This window comes from Littorina saxatilis, linkage group LG9 (assembly GCF_037325665.1).
Source record: "Littorina saxatilis isolate snail1 linkage group LG9, US_GU_Lsax_2.0, whole genome shotgun sequence".
NCBI lineage: Eukaryota > Metazoa > Mollusca > Gastropoda > Littorinimorpha > Littorinidae > Littorina > Littorina saxatilis.
The window spans coordinates 47,976,941-47,996,192 of NC_090253.1; the positions used below are offsets into that span (position 1 = coordinate 47,976,941).

At 42.1% G+C, this 19,252-nt stretch overlaps 1 protein-coding gene across 1 annotated transcript; it reads right to left on the reverse strand.

Moving 5' to 3' along the window:
- Positions 1-17,125: 17,125 nt before the first annotated feature.
- LOC138977235 (uncharacterized) lies at positions 17,126-17,929 on the reverse strand. Its single transcript, XM_070350141.1, has one exon. The coding sequence runs from the start codon at positions 17,927-17,929 to the stop codon at positions 17,126-17,128; it is 804 nt and encodes a 267-aa protein (XP_070206242.1).
- Positions 17,930-19,252: the final 1,323 nt, after the last annotated feature.

A 19,252-nucleotide genomic window follows, 5' to 3' on the forward strand; every position in this document is an offset into this window, starting at 1 on the left:
ACACAGACGGCGACAGTCTTGCGTGTGGCTCAATAACCATGGGCACGGCAGACATTGAAGACTGTCTGAACAAAAACAGTCAGCTCTACATTCCCACGGTGGAATTAAACTTGAACTACGTTCAGGGCAACAGGCCTTGTGACTCTTCTTCCTCTCCCTGTGGACATGCACAACCTGCTGTGTGCTGGATCAACATAACACTGCCTGTTGCACGTGCACAGACAGAGGTGCTTAATGTGATGTGGGGCCACCAGACGTGCACAATGTGGAATTATGTGGCTGTCCTAAGTGCAAGCAGGGTCTTGCACAGCCCCTGGAGCAATGTCAACTGGACGGGGTAAGTATAAGATGACAGGAGCTTGATTAAATGTGCAGGGTTTGCGTGAGATTGGCCAAGTTTGTTCATGATGGGCGGAGTTGGTATAAAAAGGGCGGGGTGTGTGTGAAATTGGCAGGGTTCGAATGAGATGGTCGGGATTTTTAAAAGATGGTCGGGGTTTGTAGGAGATCGACAGGGTAAGTATGATATGGTTGGGGTTTGTTTGAGAAAGGCGGAGTTCGAATGATATGGTAGAGGTTTGTAAGAGATAGGCGGGGTTCGAATGAGATGGTCGTTTTTTTATAAGAAGGTCGAGGGTTGAAGGACATGGACAGGGTTAGTATGGGATGGTTGGGGTTTGCTTGAGAAGGATTGGGGAGTGGCGGGAAGTGAAATAAAGACACATGCCTGTAGTTTTAGGCATCTGGCCAGTTCATAGTGTCAGTGGTTCAGGTTGAATTCTGGTGGGAAATGCAGGGTACATTTTGCAACTATTTAATACACAAACGCACATCGCGTATCTGTGTGTGTGTATGTGTGTGTGTGTATATGTGTGTGTATGTGTGTGTGTGTATATGTGTGTTAATATGTGTGCGTGTGTGTGTGCGTGTGTGTTTGTCTGTCTGTCTTTATGTCTATGTATAATTGTTAGTACGTAGATATGTGTATTAGCATTTAGCTTGACCTAATGTCTGTTTACACACTTCAACGATACATTTCTCAACAGTTGCGAATACAACTACGATCCAATGCCGAACTACCAGACGCAGACGAACTCACTGTGGATCGGTCTTCACGTCATAAACCGGACAATTCCGTTTAACTTCACACTGACCGTCTACGCCACCATTGCTCCAGTTCCAAATCTTGATTTTATCATGTTCAATGATACATGTGAAATAGAGGACTTTGGCTTCATTGACAGATGTTCCAGTCTGGAAAAACACGCCGTGTCTTCAACACTGGGTGAGTTCATATTCTAGTGGTAAACGTTTTTCTTCCTTTTTCCTTTTTTTAATTTTAATTTTGGCGGGGTTCATCTCTCATACGCAAAACTCCAAAGAATAAAAAAACAAGAAATGTATGTTGTTGGAACGTTTAACTTTAGTGTTTTGTCTGTCTGTGCACACATGTTAGACCGCTGGGTAGAAATATCTGTGAAAGGAACGTTTTGTTTTGTCAATAATTAAACGTTCCAACAACATACTTTTTCTTGATTTCTGATTCTTTCGCATACGTACTTTTTTTCAACAACAACAAAAGTTAATTCTAGATTTCAAGTTGTTCATGTTATTGCATATTTGTGACCCTCCACCACGAAATGAGTCGCATGTCACCTCGCGCGGTTCTGCGCTAGTCACAGGCTTATAACTCAAACAGTTTTCGCTCTTTTCTAAAACGGGTTTCACCACTGCATAGAGCATAAAAAACTCTTTCGGAAAATGTACAAATATGAAAATCATGCAGAGGTGACATGCGACTTATTCCGTGGTGGAGGGTCACATTTATTCGTATTTATAACAACTCAACGTTTCTACTTTATATTTGAAATTCAAAAATTACGTACACTGATATACAACCTTTGTCTTCCTGGCGGTTAACTAAAAACAGGTTTTTGGTTGTCTTCCACAAAGGTGACTCGGGTGCAAGGTTGGCTCTGCACGTGCTGTTCACAAAGTTGTCTTGCTGTTTATTTTTGACCATCCTAGACAGTTATCCAGAACGTTTCAATAAAGCATGTGCCTAAGATCACTTGACTTTTTATATTTAGTCAAGTTTTGACTAAATATTTTAACATCGAGGGGGAATCGAAACGAGGGTCGTGGTGTATGTGCGTGTGTGTGTGTGTGCGTGTGTGTGTGTGTGTAGAGCGATTCAGACTAAACTACTGGACCGATCTTTATGAAATTTGACATGAGAGTTCCTGGGTATGAAATCCCCGAATTTTTTTTTCATTTTTTTGATAAATGTCTTTGATGACGTCATATCCGGCTTTTCGTGAAAGTTGAGGCGGCACTGTCACGCCCTCATTTTTCAACCAAATTGGTTGAAATTTTGGTCAAGTAATCTTCGACGAAGCCCGGACTTCGGTATTGCATTTCAGCTTGGTGGCTTAAAAATTAATTAATGACTTTGGTCATTAAAAATCTGAAAATTGTAAAAAAAAATAAAAATGTATAAAACGATCCAAATTTACGTTTATCTTATTCTCCATCATTTGCTGATTCCAAAAACATATAAATATGTTATATTTGGATTAAAAACAAGCTCTGAAAATTAAATATATACAAATTATTATCAAAATTAAATTGTCCAAATCAATTTAAAAACACTTTCATCTTATTCCTTGTCGGTTCCTGATTCCAAAAACATATAGATATGATATGTTTGGATTAAAAACACGCTCAGAAAGTTAAAACAAAGAGAGGTACAGAAAAGCGTGCTATCCTTCTTAGCGCAACTACTACCCCGCTCTTCTTGTCAATTTCACTGCCTTTGCCATGAGCGGTGGACTGACGATGCTACGAGTATACGGTCTTGCTGAAAAATTACATTGCGTTCACTTTCATTCTGTGAGTTCCACAGCTACTTGACTAAATATTGTATTTTCGCCTTACGCGACTTGTTTTTCCTTTTGGAGGGCTTTTCATACCCTGCCGTTTTCTTTCAACTTTCTTGTAATTTCGACTGACACAGAAAGTTAAATTCCTCTCTCATTTTACAGGAGATACTAGAAGGGGCTTAGTAAGTGGAGTTGTTCCTTAGAAACAAGTTTATGTTTTGTATAATATAAAGTTGATTATGTAATAAAGAATAAGACCAAGGAAGAAGGAAGCTCCCCGCCTAAATTTAAAAAAAAAGAAAAAACAAGAAAAAGAAATCAGACACAAAATAGGGGTTGATGCATCCTGCATGCAACTGAGGTCCAAAAAAAAAAAGAGAAAAAAAGTGGAGTTGTTCCCATTGCTCAAAGTATCTTAAAGAGTTTCTCTTCTATAAAAAAAAAAAGAACGACAAATCTAGCAGGTCGTCTGGATAACGGCCTCATCATGCTCGCCTTGGTGATTTTCGTTAAGATGGTACCCCTACAATCAGGAAATTCATTTCATATCTAAATTTTAACATTTCAAGATGATAAAGCTGTGACATTATTTTGTTTTTCTTTTGTTTAGTTTGTCTTGAAATTGTTCTTGTGTGGCATTTAAAACTGGTTTTATCCATGATTTTTCCCAGGAGTTTTGTATTGGTTTAGTCAACTTAAGATGAAGCCTTTGTTTAATGTGTCCTAATTGATTATTATCATTGTTTTAGAATACTTCATTTGTAAACACACAAAAATCGTGTTTAAATTAGCATAAAAGGTACACAAGAGATGACATAAGCAGTCATTGATCCATCCAGGGTGGCATGCTTTCATGTGCTGACTTACCTGTCCACGTCGTCATTGAATTTTGGCGTAACTTATTTTAGACAGCTTTTTAGCAGAAGGCCAAAACTGATTATTTTGTATTATGAAACCTAATAGAGTTTATAAATGTTGTACTTAGTATGGAAAGAAATTATAAAAAAAAATTCAAATCATGTATAATCATTGCCAATCGTATTTTAGAGACCATTTATTGTGGAGAAGAATTATTTACTTAGCCTGCAGCACCAAAACATCAACATCGCCAAGATTCGAGTTACGCCAACATTCCAGGACGATGACGCTTTGTTTCTCAGAGCGTAAAAATAAAAAGATACAAGATACAAGATACAAGATACAAGAAGTTTTATTGTCCTCATCAATACAAGGAAATTTGGCATGTGTGTGGCAAGACATGATACACTAATACATAGACATTTACAAAACACAACTGAAGTTCAATATCAGCACACCCTTACGCAACATGCCCACTACTTCATACATACAGGCTACATGTGCCCCTCGGACGTACGCAACCCACAATTCACCCAGTCATACAGCTCCACACGTACTTACTCATTCATGCAGCACTCTAGCACCCGGCCATGTACAACTCACACACTGGAACCCTCATACGGCTACATATTGCATTATAACACCCGCACAAACATTACAACCTCAAACATCGTACTAGATCTACAACTAACAAGCATACCTCCACTATCATGCACCGAATACATCATCATACATTACATCATAACATATTGCATTATAACACACGCACAAACATTACAACATCAGACATCGCACTATATCTACAACTAACAAACAATCATACACTATCAAACACCAAGTACATCATCGTTCATTAAATTAAATCGTACCAGTCAAGCTGTGGTACTCACAGAATGAAACTGAACGCACTGCATTTTTTCACAATGACCGTAGTCCGCCGCTAGTGCAAAAGGCAGCAAAAGTGACGAGCCTGTTTAGCGCGGTAGCGGTTGCGCTGTGCTGCATAGCACGCTTTACTGTACCTCTCTTCGTTTTAACTTTCTGAGCGTGTTTTTAATCCAAACATATCATATCTATATGTTTTTGGAATCAGGAACCGACAAGGAATACAATTAAATTGTTTTTAAAACGATTTCGGACATTTTATTTTAATCATAATATTTATATTTTTAGCTTGTTTTTAATCCGAATATAACATATTTATATGTTTTTGGAATCATAACATGATGAAGAATAGAATAAAAGTAATTTTGGATCGTTTTATAAAAAAATAATGTTAATTACAATTTTCAGATTTTTAATGACCAAAGTCATTAATTAATGTTTAAGCCTTCATGCTGAAATTCAATACCGAAGTCCGGCCTTCGTCGAAAATTGCTTGGCCAAAATTTCAATCAATTTGATTGAAAAATGAAGGTGTGACAGTGCCGCCTCAACTTTTACAAAAAGCCGGATATGACGTCATCAAAGACATCTATCGAAAAACTGAAAAATATGTCTGGGGATATCATACCCAGGAACTCTCTTGTAAAATTTCATAAAGATCGGTCCAGCAGTTTACTCTGAATCGCTCTACACACACACACACACGCACAGACACAGACACAGACACAGACACACACACACACACACACACACACACACACACACACACACACATACACACACACACACACACACATACACCACGACCCTCGTTTCGATTCCCCCTCTATGTTAAAAAATTTAGTCAAAACTTGATTAAATGTAAACAAGTCGCGTAAGGCGAAAATACAATATTTAGTCAAGTAGCTGTCGAACTCACAGAATGAAACTGAACGCAATGCAACGCAGCAAGACCGTATACTCGTGGTCCACCGCTCACGGCATAGGCAGTGAAATTGACAAGAAGAGCGGGGTAGTGGTTACGCTATGCTGCATAGCACGCTTTTCTGTTTTAACTTTCTGAGCGTGTTTTTAATCCAAACATATCATATCTATATGTTTTTGGAATCAGGAACCGACAAGGAATAAGACAAAAGTGTTTTTAAAACGATTTCGAAAAAAAAAATTTGATAATAATTTTTATATATTTAATTTTCAGAGCTTGTTTTTAATCCGAATATAACATATTTATATGTTTTTGGAATCAGCAAATGATGGAGAATAAGATAAACGTAAATTTGGATCGTTTTATAAATTTTTATTTTTTTTTACAATTTTCAGATTTTTAATGACCAAAGTCATTAATTAATTTTTAAGCCACCAAGCTGAAGTGCAATACCGAACCCCGGGCTTCGTCGAAGAGTACTTGACCAAACTTTCAACCAATTTGGTTGAAAAATGAGGGCGTGACAGTGCCGCCTCAACTTTCACGAAAAGCCGGATATGACGTCATCAAAGACATTTATCAAAAAAATGAAAAAAACGTATGGGGATTTCATACCCAGGAACTCTCATGTCAAATTTCATAAAGATCGGTCCAGTAGTTTAGTCTGAATCGCTCTACACACACACACACACACACACGCACAGACAGACAGACAGACACACATACACCATACCCTCGTTTCGATTCCCCCTCTATGTTAAAACATTTAGTCAAAACTTGACTAAATGTAAAAAAAGGCAAAACAGAAGGGTTGAAGCAGCCTGCATGCAACTGAGGTAAAATACAAATTAAAAACAAATTAAAAATAAGGTTGTCATTGTTTTGCTGTTTTGCAGGATACATCCAAACTGCTGGTTACAACCCAGAATCAGGACAGCCAATGCCAGATAATGCAGCGGGGTGGATTCATGTGGACGTACCTTCCGACTTCGTTGTCATGCTCAGCTTTCTCCATCTCCATCTGTATCAGGACTGCAGTCTGTCACGTGTGACGCTATATGTGACACACAGGTTCAATGTGACGTCATCTGATACTAACGTGACGTCACAACGGGTCTGGTCGGCGTGTGGTACTGTGCCACCTGGTCCCGAAATCTTCGACGTCGACAGGGTGCTGTTCCACTACACAAGTGTCCTTAGACCAGGGTTGACATTTGAGTTGTTTGAAATCAAACGTCATCTTCCCACAGGCTTTCGTATTGTTTACAGTTTGCACGAGGTTGGTCCTTCTGTACAATTTACTTCTTGAGAAGTATTTTTGTTTTGTTTTTCAATTTAGGATGAGGTTTCAATGTGTGTGTGTGTGTGTGTGTGTGTGTGTGTGTGTGTGTGTGTGTGTGTGTGTGTGTGTGTGTGTGTGTGTGTGTGTGTGTGTGTGTGTGTGTGTGTGTGTGTGTGTGTGTGTGTGTGTGTGTGTGTGTGTGTGTGTGTGTTTGTTTTTGTGTACATTATTCTGTGTTTGTTTGTGTGAACACTATTCTGTGTTGGTGTGAGTTCTATAATTTCTAATTTATACACTTCCCAAAGGAAATGGAAACGGATGTATCTGTTGCATCGCTCTTTGGCATTTTTGTCTTTTAATGTCTTATTATGCTGAAATAATTGCTATTTTTGACACAAATGGCAAAACCTCAGGACTCCTAACATTCAATGTGTATCAAATGCACCACCTTTTCTAATACAAAATCCATTATTCCTCAATCACCTTTGTTTAACTAAATAAGTCGTATCCAATTAGTCATTGAATGTGTATGCATCAATGGTTCGCTTCTTTTCTCAATCACTCCCACTCATCACTTTCTTTTTTGTGCATTACTAATGTATGGTATTATTTTTTGTTACTTGTCTGTAACAGTAAAACTTGTTGTCATTTATCAGTGTTGTTCCCAGTTTGAGATGACAATAGGGCAGCTGAACCTAGATGGAATATATGTACGAGGGCTGTTCCATTAGGCACCAAAAAAGGTCTGTTTTCGGTAACATAGGCAAAAAAAATAGGGTCGGTAGGTCGAGATTATTTATTTTGTTTCCCCAAAAAAACCATATTTTTAAGTTATTTTGCCAAAAAACAAAGACTTTTTTTAATTTTTGTATTTATTTTTTTTCCCAAATGCCAAAAAAAAGTATAGGGTCGCGCGAAAAACTAGGGTCGGTCGGGATACCGTAAACAGACTATTTGTTTTCTCCTTAATATTCAGAATCCAGGCTCCTGGCAATATGGCGTCAAATACAAAATCATGCCGTTAAAACAGTAGATTATCGTGAGGCTTGACACAAAACATGAAGTTCCAGAGTTATGTCATGTTCATATTGTCGACTCGGAAAGATACTCACCGCGCAATGTATGAGATTGCGTCATGAAGTTCAAATTGGCGATTTCGGAGCCATTACTTACAATAACTACAAAATAAGGGTTGAAAGAGGCCGATTTGCATGGAAGTTTGGTGGAATGTTTTGGGATAAACACTCCCAGGCTCCAATTATTGTTCTGTCCAAAGACTTCCTGCGCGTCAGACCCATCAGACAATCGATTGGCAAGGTGTAAATACAATGTATCAAAGACCGAGGCCTGAGAGCAACACTGAAATGTTTGCACAATTCTTTCAAACAAGATAACAATACAATGAGCTCAACAGAAAACGGCAACAAGAACAAATGCAAATAGATTAGTTTTGACTTCATTAGCAACAAGAAATGATAAAGATTAGACCAAAACAGAAAATAAATAGAATGAGCACATACTATTTTTGTTTTAAGAATACAGAGTCTAACGTCAACAACAACAACAAAAGTTGCTTTTACCTGCAGTCCCTTGTTCCACTTTCAAGTCTGTATGTACACAATATAACCTTTGTACTTGACACTATGTTTGCACGAAGCGTGCTGCAAGGCCCAAGCGGTTGCCCAGCGGGAAATGGAACTGCTCTGGATCCGAGTGGGAAAGGATCAAACCCCATCTGCAGTGCAACCTGATCAGAGAATGTGAGGGAGGGGAGGACGAGGAGTTGTGTCGTCACTCAATGTGTCGTCACTCAATGTGTCGTCACTCAATGTGTCGTCACTCAATGTGTCGTCACGGGGGGTTCCTCGTGCAAGGCAACTGTTACCTGCTGATCAGACCTGAAGGGAAAACTAGCTACATACAAGCCAAGGTAACAATCAAGCAGCCTTGCCTGTGAACAGTTTTATTGGCAGCAAGGTTTTTGGTTTATTACAGCTACAATCGAACCCACTTAAAATAAACTGGATTATAAGAAACATCGCTTACAATAAATGACTTTTTATTTCCCTGCCAAATACCTTCTTTCTTCCACTTAAAATTCTCCGGATTAAACAAAATCCTGTATAAGAAGGCACCCTTGACACAATGTTCTCGGATATACGAAAGAAACTCTATTTAGATGTACAGCATTTGCAATGCTCGCACCGGATGACTGTGATTCAGACTGGCTGGAAGAGCTAGACAGGCACCTGAATGGAAATTTGGTGTGTTCAAATTTCTCCTTTGTATGTTGTTAAATTACTGTGTATAATAATTGCAACACTTAAACTTTAAACCATTGTATTCAGAAAATTACAGACAACAATGCCACACACAATCAAATTAAAAGATGGAGCACAACAAGCAAAGCTTATACACGTGCTCTTTAAAATCAATATGATATTTGATAAGGCGGACGATACGGGGATAATGTCCTTTCAGGAAGCATGCAGTGCTATCCCGGGAGGTTACCTGGCCAGTTTCAACACTCCACAAGAAATGCAGGCAGTCTTTTCTCTACTGTGGAGCAGAGAGCGCAGATTCAGATTCTGGGTGGGACTGCAATCTGCCCACAGTGGCCTCCCTTACTAGTGAGTATAGTTATGCACTACGTCTGTTTATCTTTTCTGTAAATGCATAAATAGACGGTGATGTTTTGCAAAAAGGACTGTGTTTTGGTTTTTTTAAACATAAGACACATGTCGCCAATGTTTTTACAGAGTGACGTTAAATAAACGAAGATATCACACTATGCAAAAAGTACGGGCATATCATCACTAAATCTGTGTTTTTTGACAGGGCTGGGCCTAATGTGTAAGAGGGATTGGCTTCCAAAATGAGGCAAGGGTTAAAGAGCTGGGCAGATGGGGTAGGTGGAAGGGGGGGGGGAGGAGGGTGGGAACGTGACCCCCCCCCCCCATCCCCACCATGTGCTGTTGAACTTTAGCTTTTGAAAAGGGGTATTTTTGGTCTCTCCTTGAGAAAAATGGTACATTTATTGGGTAAGGGGGTTAGGCTTCCAAAACGACACGCCATGCCACCTAATGTGGTATGAAATGTTCCCCGCTGCAATAATTGATAGAAAATAAGTCATAGAAATTATCTATCGCTGTCTATATTCTCAAATGGTTTATAACAATTAAAACAACTTTTTCGGGTATACCGGCCGTTTCAATAATTTACAGGTTGCAGGCATTGATGTCATAAGCGCAAATGAAACGTGTCAAAAGTGTCGCTGCAAGAACTAAGTCAAAAAAAAAAGCTGTATGTTTCTGGTAACATGGCTACAAAAAATAGGGTAGGTAGGTAGGGATTTTGTTGTTGTTGTTGTTGTTTTCTTTTTGGTCAGGGTAGAAAATAACTATACAGTGACGCAAAGAGACTGGACTTAAGAGAAAGACAACACATTACAAAACAAATGAGACAAAAGGGATGCGGAGTTATCCCCCTTGTGTCGTCTGCCGTCTGTTAATTTCGTTTTAACGCTTTTTATTTTTACAAAAGCAATAAAAAAAAGTCTAGGGTCTGCGCGAAAAAAACTAGGTAGGGTCGGGTGACCAGAAACATACAACTTTTTTTGTGTGCCTACTATGTTGTATTTGTTTTTGTGATTGTGTTTTCTTTCTTCTTTCTTTTCGGGTCACCACTATAAGCTTATATGTTGTTGTTGATTCTACATTATGTTTAGTATTAATACTAACACTTATGTCGTGTGTGTTTTAGTTTTAGTTTTATTTACATTTTTAGTATGTATTGTACCAACTAACTGTTGAACAAAACACTCTTAAACCAAACATGAGGGTTGATAATATGCAAAGTGAAAGAGACATGCAAAATTCATGGTGTCTTCAGTTACAGAAAGGGCTTCACATGGGAGGATTCCTCATACAACTATCACGCTGGTATCAGCAGGTCTGTGTCCGCTGCTGCAGTTGTTGACAGCGTTTTTGCCCGCAGTTGCGCCATGGCCACACCACAAAGTAGGGATTTACTTTACCTGAAGCGCTGCAGTTCGCCCAAAGCCGCCCACATCCTTTGTGAGCTAAATACATTGCAGGCCAACACTCCCAATTTGCTTCGAAAGGAAGCTTCTGGCGTTACTTTAGTTTCTCCTCCAAAATTGCCCACTATGATTCAAGCAGATTTTTCGAACTTGACTCAGAATGTAAGCTCAAGTTTTAGTACAGTATTAAGCCCAAAAGAGTATTCGCTGAAAGTGCGCGTAGTGGAATGCCCGTCCGGCCATCTTACTCACGAGTTTCTGGCGTGTGACCTGAAGTCGTCATGCTTTGCAAGACGACACAATACTGCTACAGCAGAGGAGGGGCTTGACCGACACCGTCCTGACACCATTGCAGTGAAGTGTGACGTCCCGCTGACCCCCCTTCCTCCCTCCTTTCCCTGCAGAGGCGGCATGGGGAGCATCCCTTACACCCTGCTGTGTGACCATCGTCACGACTGCTTCGACGGGAGTGATGAAGACTTTTGTGATTTCCGCAAATCCAATATGTCCATGTTTACATGCGAGAAGGACACCTCGTTTATATGTGGTCGTAGCCAGCAGGTAAGTAGGGGTTTGTAAGGGACTGTATGCAGCTGTCGTAGTAACGAATAACGTACAAATAATCCAACACCTGGGCTGAGATGCAGGAAGCAAACCTGGGTGCAGCACAACTGGGTTTGGAACATAACTCAGGATTTGATTGGTTGAAATCACAACACATCTCAATGTCAACCCCTCTGGCCCCCACAGCTGCACGCACCTCCTATTTCGGTGGCACCCAGTTTCGCCCCGTGCACCACAGCCCAGGTCTACTGGGCTTGTAGTTTCCTTGTAAGGCAAAAAAAAAGAGGTCTGTTTACGGTAACATAGGCAAACAAAATAGGGTCGGTAGGTCGGGATTTTTTTAATTTGTTTTTTCCCCCAAAAAACATATTTTTAAGTTATTTTGAAAAAAAACAACTTTTTTTCAAATGCCAAAAAAAAGTCTAGGGTCGCGCCAAAAAATAGGGTCGGTCGGGATACCGTAAACAGACTTTTTTGTGTGTGTGGCCTAATGCTGTTTTCATCCCAATTAAATGTTACTATGTTAGAACGTGTTCGTGTAAGCTCAAGACATAACTGTCTTTAATATTTAAACAACAAATCCAAAGAAACGTGTAAGCAATTATAAGGGCTTTTTGGGGCCTTCTTCCAAGAGTGCGCTAACAGATTTAAGCGCATCGCCATTAGCCAATCAACTGGTTCACATCAGTCATGTGACACCAGTACTTACTGACAATTATTATTATTATTATTATTATTATTATTATTATTATTATTATTATTATTATTATTATTATTATTATTATTATTATTATTATAAAACAACATATGACAAAAAAAATAAAAAATAAAAAATAAGAACAATAACACATACGAAGTATGAACACCCAAAGTAATCCAGACATAGGCGCGTCCGCCACATCCCCATACTGCACACACACACACACACACACACACACACACACACACACACACACACACACACACACACACATACACATACACACACACACGCACACATACACATACACACACACACACACACACAAACACTCACACACACACACACATACCCACATACACACACACACACACTCATTACTTTGATGACACTGCAGTGTTACAGTTCCAACCAAGCCTGTGATGGAGTAGAACGTTGTGCCAATGGGGCCGACGAGGTGAGAACATCGTGCCAAGGGGCCTACTATTTCCATTACAACTGCTTGGCAAAGATGATGTTTGATTTCCCGGTGCAGCCCCCGGCTGTCGTTCAGTTTAACGTTCGTTCTGGACACTATATTATGGCATGTATAACCATTTGTTTCCCCAGTGTGTGTGTGTGTGTGTGTGTGTGTGTGTGTGTGTGTGTGTGTGTGTGTGTGTGTGTGTGTGTGTGTGTGTGTGTGTGTGTGTGTGTGTGTGTGTGTGTGTACCCCCGTTTCCACAGGTTTGGTTGCCTAAATCACCATAAGGCAACCATCCACACGTGGATGGCAACCTAAACTCTGGATGGCAACCTAATTGTGTGGATGGTCGCTTCATTTAACACCGTTAAATTGACTTTTTTGACGGAAAGAATGTCATAACAATGTTCAAAATGACATTCTTTCCGTCCTCTATAGGCGACGAAATAGGTCAAATTTTGTGCATTTTTTAGTGCAAAATTCTTCGATGCCGGAGCGAGTACTGCACCCAGTGCTGTTGTAGTGCAAGTGCACTAGAAAGGCACTACACCCAGTGCCGCCTCTTAGGTAACCATCCACACTTTAGGTATGTGTGTGTGTGTGTGTGTGTGTGCGTGTGTGTGTGTGTGTGTGTGTGATATACTTTTGTGTTTTCTTTGGGGGGGTGGGGGTTTGAACTAAACATAATAAAGCGACATTTTATTTTCTGTGTGAAAATGGAGAAATATACCGAGCAACAAAACAAACGCAAAAAAAAGTCGGCATTGTTTGATTAACAAAATCTCGAACAATTTTAGAGTTAGAATTATCAAACCACGAACGTTTGATGAAGGCATGTTTGACCTAGCTGTTGTTGGATTATTTTGATGCTGCGACTGTTTGAACACACGGGGCAAGCAGGTTTAACGTTAATGAAGTTTTGGAGGTCTCGCTCAGTCAGTCTTCATCGCGCTCTCTGGCCACTGATCGGACACTGGTGGCTTCTAATGATGCTCCTGGTAGTGTCAGTGGCTGTATTGAATCGATCTCGAAGAAATTGCGATCTTGTCTTATTGAGGTAATGCGTATAATCCACTGCGTTGCATAGCTGCAGCACTTCCAATGTCAACAAAACATTGCTGAAGCTGATAGACTGTTAACATGTGTACGTTTAAAGCACATGCCAGCGCTTTTGGATCATCCCCAGCTTTAAATCGACCTGGCTGTTGTCAATCTTGGCATCCTGGCTGTTTCAAAAGTGAGACTGGCAGCAAGCGTGCCATGGTCTCTTTTGGTTGCTAATCAAATGCATTAGTGAACACGTCTCATACATCAGATTTTTCCTGCTCCACTTGCACGTGCTGCGAGCGCGCGTTATGTGTTTAACGTTAAACCTGTTTGTCCCGTGTGTTAAAACAGTCGCAGCATCAAAATAATCAAACAACCGCTAGGTCAAACATGCCTTCATCAAACGTTTGTGGTTTGATAATTCTAACTCTATAAATGTTTGAGATTTTGTCAAGCAAACAATGCAGGATGTTTTCGCGTTTCTTTTGTTGCTCTGTATACAATTCCCATAAGCGTAAACGGATAGTTCTGTTGCTCTTCCATCTATATTTTTGCGAAAATGATGTGTTGATATAGGTTGAAGAAAGCAAGATGTGCCTTAATGAAAACAGCGCCAGCTTCAAATACCTGTCTCCAGTGAAGGCGGAACCCAGCACCGACTATCACTGCCCCCCCGGTACACACTTCCAGTGTCCGGGCCAGGACTACTGTCTCCCCGTCTATCTCCGCTGTAACGGGGTGGCTGACTGTATGGGTCAAGGGGATGAAGACGGGTGTGAGGGGTACAGGTGTCCAGGATTCTACCGCTGTCGTGGGTCCGCAGTGTGTCTGCATCCTGACCACGTGTGTGACGGCATGTTCCAATGTCCAGAGCGAGATGATGAACTGCTCTGTGAGGCAGAGTGCCCTGAGGAGAATTGTGTCTGTCGTGGGCTGGCTTTTTCCTGCACGACACGCGTTGACTTGAGTCGTTTTACTGATGTTCGTTACCTGGATGCTACCGGCAGTGGTATCACGCCGGACCAGCTGAGAGACAACAGGATGCTGGTTCATCTCGGCCTGTCTCGCTGTGGCCTCCAGCACGTGCAGCACCTCAGTTTCCCCAACCTCAACAGCCTTGACCTCAGCTACAATCGCATCAGTGAAGTCAGCACGGATCATTTGCTGGGTTTGGTTTCACTGCGAGTGCTTGACCTTTCCGCCAACCCACTGACGTCACTTGTTACGTCAGCAAAAACAACAGCAACGTTTCCATCTTTAAGGCTCTTGGATCTTTCCCAGGGGGCAATTCGACGAATGAATGTCAGCTTGGTTGCTTCCTTCCCAAATATAGAGGTAATGAATCTGACTTTCAGTAGTATCACACATTTAGCAGGCAACAGCTCTCGGTTTTTACCTAAATTACAAGTACTTCTGCTCGAAGGTTGCCTAGTGACAGATTTTCCTGAAGAGTTCTTTAAAGAACTGGGTCATCTTCGTTATTTGAAATCTGATAACTACAAACTTTGCTGTTCACAAGTCCTGCCTGATCAATTTGATCAAAACAACTGCCACGCTCCAATGGACACGATTTCGTCGTGTGATAATTTGCTAAGTTCCACTGCATATCGAGCAGTTCTGACCGCCTTTGCCGCCCTGAGTCTCACTGGGAACTTGGCGTGTCTTGTCTCGCGTAGAGTGGCCAGAAGAACCAACCCCGAGTCTGCCTCTACCGTTTTTGCAGCACACCTGTCAGCGTCAGACCTGTTGATGGGTGTGTACGTGGCTGTGGTGAGGTGTGCAGATGTTGTGTACGAAGGGAGGTACGTGTGGGAGGACAGCGCGTGGAGGCACAGCGCCGCGTGTCGAACAGCATCAGCGTTCTCCTCCGTCTCCTCCTTCGTGTCCACGGCGCTCTTCTTTCTCATGACGCTCCATTGCTGCCTCGGCATGTGGTCACACAGTGGGAGGAGGTTTAGTGTCAGGTCGGCCCATGCGGCCAGTGCGGTGTGCTGGGCCGGAGGCGTGCTGCTGGCTGTCCTGCCAATGCTGCCCAAGGCTTCCCGCGTCGGGCTGTATCATTTGATTGGGCTGTGTGTTCCCCTGCCTGTCATATCGTACAGTGCCAACAGCGCGGCTTACCAGTTCTTCATTGTGAGCTCCAGCCTCGCCCTAACTCTTACTTTGCTCACTACGGTGGGAATCGCCGCACTGTATGTCGTCATTCGGGTCCGTGATGACGTCATTTTCGTTTTGACTCACGACGTCACCTCTTCCTCACAGCAGCGTCATGACTTGGCCCATGCTCGCTGTGTGGTGTTGCTGGCTGCCTGTAAATCTGTGAGCTGGTTGCCTTTGACGTTTGCGACCTTGATGATGATGACGTCACGAGAAGACCTGGTGTCGGAGAAGGTGATGTTGGGCCTGGTGGTGGTGATGTTGCCTCTCAGCTCTTCCGCCAATCCCTTGCTGTTTCTGTTGCACCACGTACAGGAACGGCGGAGATTGGTTCAGAGGGAGAGGCTGTTGAAACGAATGGGCCTGAAGAGAAGCACTCAGACTACTGCAGAAAATCAGGGAGTGGTTGACGGACATACTTTGTAATGTTGGTATACTACTGTCAGCCCGCCAAACATTAACCCTTTCGCTGCCTGCAGGACGTCGGCTGGCGTCCTGGGTAACTTGCTTCAATGGCTAACAAATAGTTCAATTTATAGCAACAACAGTAGAATAAAAAATAACAAAAAAGCAATGTGTGTAGTGTGTTCATTTATACATCAAGGGCTTACTTTAAGTTGTCAAATCAGGTAAATGCAGGTAGGGCTTTGAACACGTGTTCATCAGTATGTCCTGGCAGCAAAGAGGTAAAACTTGAAATACACATACCAGGAACAACAAGTTGAGTGTGGGTGAATGTATTCGCATCCAATGAGAAGGCATATTCGCAGGCCATAAGACTACAGGGGAAGCTACCGGAAGGGTACAGAATACAGAATACAGTATTTATTGAGCCAAGTGACATTAAAAAAACATTTAAAGCACAAGGAATTTAGCGTAGTGTTGGTAAAATCACGCACACACGCACACCCACACACACACTGACACACACACACACACGCCCACACATTCACTGACATACACACCAACACACACACGCCCACACTACAGCAGTCACGATCACACCATCACACACCGGGCAGACATGAGGTAAAACAAATGACAATCATCTATTAAAATAAAAAGTACAAAGAGTGGTCTAAGATGCTGGTGGAAGGGTCTACACAGAATACAATTTTATAATCTAATGCATAGTTAGAACTAGCCCATCCCCTCCACCCACCCACTCATGAATGACTAAAATAATGCAGCTAAAAATATAGAAAAAAATAAAAATCACACATCAAAGTCCCACTCAACCCCCCCCCCCCCTACCCACCACCACCACCACCACCACCTAACACTGAGTCACAGGATGTGGTGAGCTCACCGCCAGCAGGATCACCGACTGCGAAGCTGCCCAACTGAGGGATGGGATGCGTTAAGGGAGGAAACAGCTTGGGGGAAGAAAGAGGTCTGGAGACGTCGAGTGCGTGCCCCCAGGGATCGGAATCGACGACCTGAGGGCAGGCGCTCGAAGAGGGGATGGCCAGGGTGGGACTCGTCAGCCACAATTTTCTGGGCTCTGGACAGCATGCGCTTGGCATAGAGGGATGCTAGGGAGGGCAGCTCACAGCCGACGATCCTGCTAGCAGTGCGCAACACACGCTCCAGGTTGTTCTTGAGCAGCTGGGAGGTGTTGCCGTACCACACTGTGATGGAGAATGTCAAGATGCTCTCCACCACGGCCCTGTAGAACTGGACCAGGATGACCTGGCTGAGGCGGAACTTCTTGAGCTGGCGCAAGAAGTAGAGGCGTTGCCGCGCTCGCTTGACGATGGCGTCAACGTTATCATCCCAGCACAGGTCGTTGGAGATGGTGGTGCCTAAGAACTTGAAAAAGTCCACCATCTCGATGGGATCGCCGTTGATGATCAGTGGAGCCACAGGGCCTTTTTTCCTGCGAAAGTCCACCACCATCTCCTTGGTCTTGGTGGCGTTCAGCAGGAGATTGTTGTTGTCGCACCACGACACCAGACAGTCGACCTCCTGGCGGTACACGGTCTCATCACCGCCGGTGATGAGACCTTCGGCTGTGGTGTCGTCAGCGAACTTCACCAGCTGAACTGAGTCATGAGTCATGAGAGGCGACGCAGTCGTTGGTGAAGAGGCAGTAGAGCAGCGGTGAGAGGACGTACCTGTCATGTGTTAGAGAGTACATACTCTCAGACTATTGGAAACCATCGTCACCGTTCTCGTTTCTGAGTTAGGCACTTTTCAGCAGAGGCCGCCGCTATCATACATGAAAACTTGTTCGATGTGCACACTATTATACGTAAAAACCAACTCGTACAATACAGAAGTGTGAAGAAGTGTTATTTCTAATAGGTGGACACGGTGTGCTCACTGGAAGAGGCAGTAGTGGCGCAGACTTTTCTGTACGAATGAATCCTGCTTCACACTGCCTTACTCCAATGGGCAAATTCACGTTTGAAGAAATTGCCACAATAAATAGTATGTACAAACATACAAGCAACTCATTACGTTGTATGTGGGAGGTGTGTTTATAACCTGCCCTGTTATATAGTGCTATATGTCTTATGTAAAAACAATGTCCTGTATGTATTATTGTTATGTACCACGCCTGAATTTCTCTATGAGATAATAAAGTATTCTTATTCTTATTCTTATTCTTACAAGTTAAGCAGAAAAGGCCCAACGAGAGTTGGCTTAAAAAAGTGGATAACTATTTCATACTTCCAACTGTTCCATCGTACTCGGATTTGTTTTTATTTTATTTCATTTACTTAATTATTCAATTGCTGGACAATTCGGATCGCTTCCTCCCAGTGCAAAGCTAGCAGCAACACGAGTCGTGCTACAAAGGTGTGTGCGTGTTTAGCTGTATTCAGTCACCTGAACTTATGGCAGAATGTTCAAAGTCTTGTACGTGCCACTGTGGTGACACGAGGGTGGGACATGGATTTCGTCATCATCATAGGCAAAACTTGACAACTTTTAAATACGAGGGGAAAGTCAAATCCATTATCTACCCAGAAAATGTTGTTTTGTTTAGGTGGCTTGTATATTTCGTGTCCTGTATATGCTGTTCCTACTGCCGCCGGTTTTGAGCACACGAGCGAGCAAAAACGGGAAGTTTAGCGTCAATTTTGACGGGTGCCATGACAAAAGCCCTGTATTTCAGCAATGCCTGGGTGGATTGATTTGACACTTACAATATTTTATGCCTACACCCTAGACATCATTCGCGTAAAATGTTATATAGTTACAGGTATGTGTATTTTTGTTATGCAATGTTCTGGAAAGAGTGTTAAAATCCATCATTGAATTGTTCACTTACGTCCAAAATATTCTAGAATTCGCTTGTCCACAGACAAATAATTAATAAAGTTACTGCCGAAGTTTCATTTGCTTGCATGTAACACCTGTGTACAGTTTCCAGGCCTGTAAATTCATTCACGTTTAATATTTTTAGGATGAATGTTGTGCCACAGCGATGCCCAGTCA